The sequence below is a fragment of the Apium graveolens genome, chromosome 10, assembly GCF_009905375.1.
Source record: "Apium graveolens cultivar Ventura chromosome 10, ASM990537v1, whole genome shotgun sequence".
Taxonomy (NCBI): domain Eukaryota; kingdom Viridiplantae; phylum Streptophyta; class Magnoliopsida; order Apiales; family Apiaceae; genus Apium; species Apium graveolens.
The window spans coordinates 214,817,993-214,828,683 of record NC_133656.1 but is presented as its reverse complement, the minus strand read 5'-3'; the positions used below and the strand labels follow the sequence as shown (position 1 = coordinate 214,828,683).

Below are 10,691 nucleotides of genomic sequence, written 5' to 3'. Positions count from 1 at the left end.
ATTTCCAGTATAAGTACTGACTCCCAGTTAAGTATTGATTTGTCCTGTTAAGTAAGATCTGAAAACTAAACATAAATCATATTAGCCATGACATTATCAAATATATCTAACACTCCATCAGATGACACAGGTGAACAAGTGCTAAATATTAGCTTTTGACGTATTAGCTTGGTGGAAAGAAAACAGTGCTAAGTATCCAGTCTTGTCAAATATGGCTCGCGACATCTTGGCTATTCCGATGAGCACAGTTGCTTCAGAATCGACTTTCTGCGCTGGTAGAAGAGTCATTGAGCCACACCGCTCTTGTTTAAAACCTGATACAGTGGAGATGTTATTGTGTGGTGGTGACTGGGTACGCGAACTTTACGGGCTTAAAAAAACCAAGCAAGGTACATATGCATTTTAGTATTTCATAATTCATACATGTACTTTTATGTTATAACTTATATCTTCTTTATGCAGGATGCTCTCATCTTAAAGGAAATTGAGATTGATTTGGATTTTGACAAAATGACTATTTGACTCTTTCAAGGGGAAGTTAGATTAACGAGGTTTGTACCAGGCAATTAGGATATTCTGATTTAGCTTAATCTTTAAATGATCTTCATCTTCTCTGGTCCTTAGTCTCCACGCCATTTTTACTCCGATTCAAGTTTCAATCAACCTTCAATTTAGGGTTTTTTTCAGCGGTTGGGGAATTGAGAGATTTTTTTGGAGGAAAATTATATTACCTATTTGATAATAATAGAGGTGTTATGTGAGTACAAATTAAGCTTTTACCATTTAGCCCTCTGCTTAATTAAAAAATTGGAGATATGTAATGTCCGTTAGATACAACTGATGAATGTAATCGCGTGTTAAAAATATTAAAAAAGAGTCATGCGGGTACCTATTATTAAAAATTAACCATTTTTATGCAAAAATATTATAACTACGGCATCTTCATGCAATTAAGTCATAAAAATATTATATTAACCTTTTACTTAAAACATTATACTCCCTCCATCTTATATTATACGTCTTGTTTTTTTGACTAGTTTATGCTCAATTTTTTTTATATTTTAACCGTAAACTTCACTTTATTTATAATCAAATATGATTCAAAATTTATATCATTAAAAAATATATTCTCTTCAAAATGTATTTTTCAATATTTTAAAATAACATGTATATTTGTTTTAATTGTCGGTCAAATTGTCATCGGTTTGCCTACGTAATAGTTAAAATAAGACGCATGTAGGGAGTACAAAAGTATAATTGGATTAAACAGCCTATCTCTGTCTTCTGGAAACAAAAAAGAATGGCGGTGCTGCCGGACGAGCTATGGAGGAGAGTACTAGAGATCGGAGCAATTGAAAACTCCCTCAATCTTTTAACTTACAAAGATTTGTGCAGTCTTTCCATCACTTGCAGAACTCTAAAACGTCTCTCCGGCGAAGACTTTATTTGGTCTTCTTTTCTTTTATCCGATTTCTCCCAATCTCGTATTCAATCTTCTTCAGCTAAATCCCAATACAAATTGTGGTAATTTTAGTTTTTTAAGTGAAACCCAAGTTTCATTTGCTTTAATTTTTGATGGGTTAGGTTTAGATTTTGTTGATTTGGTGATATGGTTGATAAAGATTTGATTTTTATTGAAATTGAATTAGTTTTGAGAGGGATAAAGAGAAGAAGGCTTTGGCTCATAAGCGTGCTGTGCTTAGAATTGTAAGTAGTATTGCCGAGCATTCGAGGAGGGTTTCGGAACTTGGGAGTAAATTGGGGAAGGAGGTTGAGAGGTTGAATGCAGCTGCTTTAGAATTGTCGAATTTACGAAATGTCAGGTAACTGTATTGTTCTATTTTGTTTGATGTTGTTATTTCGAATAAGTGTCGATCTAGCACAATTATAGTTGCTGGAGATCTCAAGTAGTTTGAAAAGAACAGCTGGTTACTTGCTATTTTGCATTTTTGCTAGTCTCATGTCTCTAACAAAATCGACAAACTTTCTAGGTATTCAGAATGTCAGTAACTATGGCTAATTTAACTTTACCCCTTCCTTTTTGTTGATTTTAAGACAAACATGGAACCCCTATGTGAATGAAATATTGGAAACAACATTTTAGTTTTGCAAGACTTGATGAATTAAGTAACCGTCCCATTTATAATGCATCTTATGTATATAAATTTATTGACTTAATGGTGCGAAGAAATCGATGAACAATACTGAACTATGCCATTTAACAAGCCATTTTCAGAGTTAGATATGTACATAGTTCTACAATGACCAATTTGACAATTGAATTCATCCTTAACATAACTTAAAAATTGAATACTAGTCGGGCATTTGATGTTTACACTTTATAGGATATTAAATTGTTTTCTCATATTGAAACGGATGTAGAAATAATGTGCTTTAATTGAAAGATAGAAGTGTATGTATCAAGCAACTGACAATGTGTAATCGAATTGATGTTTTGATTTTATTAGGCATGCATCTGTGGCATTAAATGTATGGCAACCGGAGATTGTTCGTGATAGGCAAAAACAGATAGTTGAGCAATGCACTGTGAATGTGAAGTCTCGAACCAGTGCACTTGACATGGAGGTCAAGCTTTGCAAACAGCAAATAGCCGCATTTGACAAGGCTCGAGTAAGAGTTTAATGGATACTATATCATTTGTTAAGTTCAACAGAAGTGGTTTACAGAAAATTATGATAGTTGCATATGTATGACAACAGAGAGATGAGAAGAGTAGGCTACAGGCAGCAAAGGAGCAGTTGGCTTCAGTGATGTATCATCCTTTACGAGATTATAATCTTCCGAGCAGCAGTAGTTGCAGCAGAGGTGATGAGTGCAATTCTAAAAAGAAAAAGCTGAAGACAAGCAATTGTAAGTTCAAACTTTTATATTCCTTGTATGCTTATCTTTTTGCTTTAAATAGATGTTGTTTTGTGAGTTCACTCTCTGCGCGCTTCACTTGTCCTGCATCATTTATGTTTCCCCTTGTTTTCTTTGTGCTGAAAATAAAGTGTTAATTGATCCTATTAACCTAGAGTACATCCTTCTATTTATTTAACCTTCCTGTTCATTTGGAATGCGAAGTTGTCTTCAAGCCTTGAAGTATCTGCTGACCCTCTTCTGGATATAACTTGTTATCCAAGTCTCGTACTTCTTTTTGTTTTTCAATGATATAAATTATACTTCTTTCACCAAAACAATTAAATCATAAGGGGGCGAAAGAATTTTGCGCAAAGAGGTGTTAATACAGACTGGGAATAAGCTGGGGGTAATTTGTGGTCTTGTCCACTAGATTGACTTCCATTTTAAGTTGCCATCGCTGTTTCTGACCTGTAACTGGTTCGCCTGAGATTCTCCCACCTTATATATCACATGAACAAAGATATCTGACCAACAAAGGGTTGATGCAGTGGTCCGTGGTCGAGGTCTTGGTATCTCTAAGAGAGGTCAAGGGTTCGACTCCTGGCGTGTTCGTGAGTTAAACTATAAAAAACAAAGATATCAGACATGTAAAAGACAATTTCTAGTAATTCTGTAATGCCAATCCGAGTCTGATCTTAGTTGGGCAGTATTCAAGGCTTGAGTTCAATATGGCTTTTACTGTCTTGTAGTATGGTAAAACTTAATGACTCATGCTCGTAATTATTAAAGTTTGTGATCTCAATAGACTGTCAACAACCTTTGTTTCTCGGTGGAACTATATCATTAGAATGCACGTGAGTTCGTATTCTGAGACTTATTTTTTATGTACATTGATAAAGGTTTTTGCTTTTGTTGGGTATGCAGCAGCAGTTAACGTTTTTTGTTTTGAATGATATGAAACAGTGTGCAAGGAGACATTAAACACATAGGTGGAAAAGAATCAAAAATAGTATTAGGTGAAAAGGATAGATTTATGTCGCCCTAATCTTTAGGGTTCATGAGCTTTGGAATGCTGAAACTTGAATTGCTAAGCCGCTAGCATCTTCCGCGTTGTATTTTCAGAAACTGTCGGTGGAATCCAGGATACTGGTTTACTGGGATTCTTAGCCACCATAGAATTTTCCGTGTTGTATTAGGAAACCGGTGTACTTGTTGTATAAGGCTATTTTAATATCGATGTAGCTAATTTCCAAGTCTCATTTGTGCAATCTTCTCAACTGGCTATTTTACTTGGATTCTCAGCCACTATAGGCTTGTTACTGTAATTTTATTCAGGTAAAATAAGAAATTAGTTTTATGGTATTGAACTCACTGTCACTTCATAAATGAGACTATTCTCTTACTATGGGATTTGAGCGGGGCAGCAGTAGTTAAAATGTGTTATACTCCTGGTATCATAAAGCATCTAATTTGTTGTATGGTATATTCCATGATGGCGATTTCTTAACATTTCTTGATTATCTATCTCATAGAACGCATGACAAGCAGAGATTGATAACTTGACGGAACTAATGAGGTGAATGAAAAGTGTAAACTACAAACACCAGAAACAGAAAAAGACAGGAACAAGGAAAGTAACAGATCATTCTACATTCAAATGTGTGTCCCATGAAACAATATGAACGGTGAAGAAATATTGGAGACAGATAATTGTGGGTTCACAATTTCAGAAGCCCACGAGCTATTTTATTCGCTTGTGTATGGCGGACATGCGCTTTTCTGAGCTCAACCAATTATATGTGTATTATTATTTATATTGCCTCATATTTCATAGTAATTGAATAATTTAACTATAAAAAATTCAACATGCAATTATGCCAGTTACACAGTAGTTATACAGACTAATATTTATATATTGAATAAATAAGGAAACCAATATCATAAATAAAAAAGAACACAGACATGAACATAATTTCGGAGAAACACAGGTTTAGCCTATTTTTATTTTATTAAAATTAAGAAAAATGATCATTCTCTGAAAATTTGGCCAACTCTGTTCCTGAGAGTGGGGATTATTGAGTATTTAATTGACTAAAATGAGTCACTTTTTTCGGAATGATTATTTTAATTAGTTCTATTTTAAACATCGATTATTTTTATCATTCTTCCACAAAATTGCTCAAGTACCATATATGTTTCACAATTTGTAATGTTGTTCTTGTGTTGCAATTTGCAAATATAATTGACATTACTGGTATTTCAGTTTCCAAGTATAAGGGAATTTGGATGAGAATATTCATCTTTAAGGAGTTTGGAACGGTATTGAGGAAAATTTGAACCTGGAAATTTTAGGGATATATTTTTCCTAAAAATTAGTAAAGTAGAAATTAAAAGCTGCTGGATGGTTCGTGAATCTTACAAAGACTGTGATAGCCAAGTCGACAATCGACATGGCCAACAAAAAACTTTCACGTGTGTGATGTGTCCCGTTATTTCCCGATAACAAAAAAAAAAAAACACTCAGAATGTCGCAAAACCCAAATTTTCCCAGCCGTTAAAATTCGACCCAGAAAACCCATCATCATCACGCTCTGTATATACACACAAACTCAAACTATACACACACAAACAAACATAACAGTTCTCGCTCCTATCACCACCACCACCTCGAAAATCACGTCGTCAATGGCGGCATCTCCGGCGTCAACTGTTACGGCAGAAAAAGCACTATCATTCATCACAAAAGGATGGAGAGAAGTGAAAGACTCAGCCGACGCCGATCTCCAATTAATGAAAGACAGAGCCAAGTCATTCAAAACCCTAGCTTCTTCTTTCGACCGTGAATTCGAGAACTTTCTCACCTCCGCTTCTCGATCCACTTTCGCCGTTCCCGCCATCTCCGCCACGTCAGCTCCCGCCGAGATTGACTTTGTTAAACGCTTACAGCCGAAATTCACGGAGTTCCGGCGGGCCTACTCGTCGCCGGACTTCAGTCGCAGGGTTTTGGAGAAGTGGAGTCCGCGGGCGAAGCTACGGATTGATTTGTCGGCAATTAAGAACGCGATTGTGTCGGAGGTGGAGGAGTTTGAGGAGAGGGAGAGGTTTTTGAGAGGGGTTAGAGAGAGGTTTAAGACGGAGAGGGAGAATGAGGAAGGTTTTTCCAAAGATTGGGAGCCGATTAAGGCCTTTAAGCTAAGGTTGAGGGAGTTTGAGCAGAAGAATTCGTCGTCTGAGCTTTTCGGAGGGTTTAGTAAGAGTGAATTTGTTGATAAGCTTAAAAATAATTTGGTATGGTTTGAACATATTGCGTATGGTTTGAAATTTTTGCTCATTAGAGTGATTGATAACCTGGATTATATTCTCTGATGGTTTTTTATGTGTATTGAACTGTATTTGCTTAGAATTATAGGTTTCAGATTTATTGTTGCTTGGCCTTCTGTTAACGAATTCATTTTTCTACTATTGTGTTTCAGAAATTAATTCTTAAGGAGACAAATGAAGGAAACGTGCGCGCAGATGTAAGTCTCTTTTTTTCCATTTTTATTGTTTTTTATCTTGTTAGCTAGAGATGTGTTGGGAGAAAATGAAAGCAATATTGTTATTGAAGATTATAATTTCTAGTTATCTAAACTTGTGTCTGTATTTCTCGATTTTATGCAGGAAGTTCCACCTCTGGATTTTCCTGAACTGTTGGCCCATTTAGTTAGGCAGTCTGAACCCTTCTTGGATCAGCTTGGGGTTAGCCGAGGTAAGTAAGTCCGTAATAATTTTTTAACTTGCTTGAATATGTTCACATGACTTGTATATTGTACTGCTATGTGTGCCGTACTTGTACCACTGCAATTTGTACACAATAGCTAACATTCTTTGCCCTAGTTTTTTAATGATACCAACTATATGTGTCTAGATCTGGCATCCGTTTAGTTTAAGTTGATTTTACACCTTGAAATGAATGCTAATTTCAGATAGCAACCTTTCCCTTTGTTTGTAAACTGCTGGTACAGACTACACGAACTTAATTTCCCATCAAACTTAATTACACTTCCCAATAAAAAGGAGATGAAAAAAATGTTGAAATAAAGCTTTAGGATACTTTACAAAATTTGATTAAGTTGCCAGTTTAAATCTGATAACATAAGCACAGAGCACAGACTTCCGGGGCATGTTCCTACTTGTATTTTGAATTTTGGGAACCCGGGCGAGAGTATAATGCAGAATTCATGTACATATAATTAAAATGTTCATCTATGGGTTTTATCTCACTTTTTTAAATTATACATCAAATACAATGATATTTAAATTTGTCACGAACGATTCAAGGGTTGTTGCATCCATGTCTTATTTATCTGTCTATTTTAGGGGTGAAAATGCATATTTATTCATAATGTAGGTAGATAGTTGAAGTATGGCTTCATAAACTGGGTTTTAGTTTCTCATCAGTCATCATTTTGCGTTTTTTTAAATTCTAGGACATAATGAACCCAGTGAATTGTTTTGCCTATTTATTTGTAAAAAAATTTGAAGCATTGCCGGTCAGATGTCATCTTAAATATTGAATCTTGCAATCATAATTCATAATATAGTATCTAGTATCACTACTTTAAATATAAATACAGAGAGAAGAGGGTTGCGCTCCAATGGAAACCAACTTGGAAATAAGGACCGGTAATTTATATACTGAACCTAGTGATTTGGATGCAACACCTGTGATCTGTGAGACTATGAGAAGTGATTTGTTTTTAAACCCTGATTACTAGTTTGCATTTAATCACCATTTTTATAGTTATTATTTCTCTTTTGAGGAGTAGGCTATATATTTTTATGTATTTTATAGTTTATCAATCATTTTTTGCCTAATTGCAGTTGTTATATATTGATTATTCCCGGATTTCAATTTACTAATATTAAATTTCTTTTTATTCCTTTGGCGCCAGGTATATCCGACAAGATAGTGGAGAGCTTGTGCAGTAAAAGCAAGAGCCATCTTCGACTAAGTTCTCTTTCTTCAGAAGAAGCTTCCATTATTGAAAGTGATAACATTAATGATGAATTAGACATGAGAATAGCGAGTGTTCTGCAAAGCACAGGTCACTGTTATGAGGGTGGGTTGTGGACCGATTCTACCAAGCATGATGTGTCAGATGGGAAAAGGCATGTAGCCATCGTCACAACTGCTAGCCTACCTTGGATGACAGGAACAGCTGTAAATCCATTGTTCAGAGCAGCATATTTATCAAAATCTGCAATGCAAAATGTTACCCTGTTGGTTCCATGGCTTTGTAGAGCTGATCAAGAACTAGTTTATCCAAACAATCTTACATTTGGTTCACCAGAAGAGCAAGAGCTTTACATACGAAGGTGGCTTGAGGAAAGGGTTGGTTTTAAAGCTGATTTTAAGATATCATTTTATCCGGGAAAGGTAGTTCTCTTATTATTCAAAGTCCTCAGTAAAGCTGTTAAATATCTTCGTTATATATTGTACTAATAGGATGTTATTATTTATTTCAGTTTTCAAAAGAAAGGCGAAGTATAATGCCTTCTGGGGACACTTCTCAGTTTATTTCTTCGAAGGATGCTGACATTGCTATCCTAGAGGAACCAGAACATCTCAATTGGTATTATCATGGAAAACGTTGGACTGATAAATTTAATCATGTTGTTGGTATAGTTCACACGAATTACTTGGAGTACATCAAGAGAGAGAAGAATGGTGCTCTTCAAGCTTTTTTTGTAAAACATGTAAACAATTTGCTCACAAGAGCTTATTGCAACAAGGTGCGGATCTTAGCATGTAAATATACAAATATTTATTTTAATTCTATGTTGTATTGCACATGATTATAGGATTCATTGGGGGATTAAGTTGATGGTAATTAATAATCTCAGTTTCTGGAACCGGTTTTATATTTTCAGGTTCTTCGACTTTCAGGTGCTACACAAGATTTACCTAGGTCTGAGATCTGCAATGTCCATGGTGTGAATCCACAGTTCCTTAAGATTGGTGAAAAAGTGGCTGCAGAAAGGGAGTGTGGTCAAAAAACGTTTTCAAAGGGTGCATACTTCCTAGGGAAGATGGTTTGGGCAAAGGGATATAGAGAACTGATAGATTTATTAGCAAAGCACAAAACTGAGCTTGATGGATTTAAAGTTGATGTGTTCGGAAATGGAGAGGATGCCCATGAAGTTCAAAGCACAGCCAAAAGACTGGATTTAAATCTCCAATTTATGAAGGGCAGAGATCACGCTGATGATTCTCTCCATGGGTAAGCAGTGTATATCCTGTCATTAATATATTGTTTTTTTCTATTTCCGCAAAAAACTTTCAGTTTGCTAGTTAATATAGTCAATTCATATTATGCTCCACTCTGTTTTCTTGCAAGAAAATTGAGGAACTAGGTTAGGTAGTAAAGAAATAGTTTACCGAAAAAAATGATTATCTTTTAAATATTGCAATGAAAAGAATGTTAGGATTGTGCAGAAGTTCTTCCTTGAGAATTGAGCTCATTATAATTTGTCTTGATTATCAACATTAGCCTGTGATTAGAAGTATCTTTTTGCTATATTAATGCTCAATTCTAGAGTTCCACTTTTGCAACAAAGGTGGTTATAAACACCTATATTTAGTTTCACAGGAAAGTAACACATATTTTTTGGTTTGCAGTTATAAAGTCTTCATCAATCCTAGTGTCAGTGACGTGCTCTGCACTGCTACAGCTGAGGCTCTTGCAATGGGGAAGTTTGTTGTTTGTGCAGAACATCCATCTAATGAGTTTTTTAAGTCATTTCCAAATTGCTTGACCTACAAAACCCCTGAAGATTTTGTTGCAAAAATCAGAGAAGCAATGGTTAATGAGCCTCGGCCTCTTACTCCAGAGCAACAATACCACCTTTCATGGGAAGCCGCCACCCAGAGGTTCATGGAGTATTCCGATCTTGACAAGATTCTGACCAACACCGACAGTGATTCACAACCAAAGAAATATAATAAAAAGATGAGTAAATCAGTTTCAATGCCAAATATTTCAGATATGGTTGATGGAGGGATGGCTTTTACGCACTATGTTTTAACAGGAAATAGCTTCCTTAGGTTGTGTACAGGGGCTACACCAGGGACCCTCGAGTACGATCATCAACACTCCAAAGATCTCCATCTCCTGCCACCACAAGTAGCACACCCTGTTTACGGTTGGTAGTTTGTTACATTATATTTATTAACCTGTACATAGCTCAGTTCCCTTGTAAACCAGTATATCTAGAAGCAGCCTGTAGTGAATTATAATTTTATAGTGTTCTCTCATGTTAGATGTTCATTTCTTACCTCATTATGTAAGCTAATCCAACATTGTTACATATGATGAATCATACATGAGAAAAATAGAATGGAAATATATTATGCAGCACTTTACGGAGAACTTGATTTGTGCTTGCTACGAAAACTTGGGGAAATCAAGTATGTTCATGGTCTGTGGGTTATGGTACTGCCATGAATTTAAGCCACTTGAGTTTTAGGGGAAAAGAGTAGACCGGGGCGTGGGATATCTATATTTTGGGAGGGTAAATGTAGTGGTTAACGATTTTGCATCATTATTTTGGCTAGCCATTCCAGGATGTACAAATGACATGAAAGTTTATTCATGCATTTTTGACGTGGCATTTATATTTTTGTAAATAAATAGTTACAGTTAGAATTGCAAATAAAATAGGGTTTTCATTTTTTAACGTACATTTATTTTTAACCAATCAATATGCATAATATCGTCGGTGATATTCTAGTCTCGAATTTAAGTTTATACTTAAAATTACCACAAAAATAAAAATAAAAATAAAAT

General features: G+C 35.4%; 2 protein-coding genes across 2 annotated transcripts; both read left to right on the top strand.

Moving 5' to 3' along the window:
• Positions 1-1,254: 1,254 nt before the first annotated feature.
• On the top strand, positions 1,255-4,224 carry LOC141693786 (F-box protein SKIP24). Its single transcript, XM_074498948.1, has 5 exons — positions 1,255-1,524; positions 1,650-1,823; positions 2,469-2,631; positions 2,721-2,871; positions 3,826-4,224. Exons 1-5 carry the CDS (start codon positions 1,301-1,303, stop codon positions 3,849-3,851), a joined length of 738 nt encoding a protein of 245 aa, XP_074355049.1. The 5' UTR covers positions 1,255-1,300; the 3' UTR covers positions 3,852-4,224.
• Positions 4,225-5,388: 1,164 nt separating this feature from the next.
• LOC141688881 (digalactosyldiacylglycerol synthase 1, chloroplastic) lies at positions 5,389-10,250 on the top strand. Its single transcript, XM_074493011.1, has 7 exons — positions 5,389-6,150; positions 6,336-6,380; positions 6,523-6,610; positions 7,797-8,281; positions 8,371-8,637; positions 8,776-9,125; positions 9,524-10,250. The coding sequence occupies exons 1-7, from the start codon at positions 5,548-5,550 to the stop codon at positions 10,053-10,055; spliced, it is 2,370 nt and encodes a 789-aa protein (XP_074349112.1). The 5' UTR covers positions 5,389-5,547; the 3' UTR covers positions 10,056-10,250.
• The last annotated feature ends 441 nt before the right edge of the window (positions 10,251-10,691 follow it).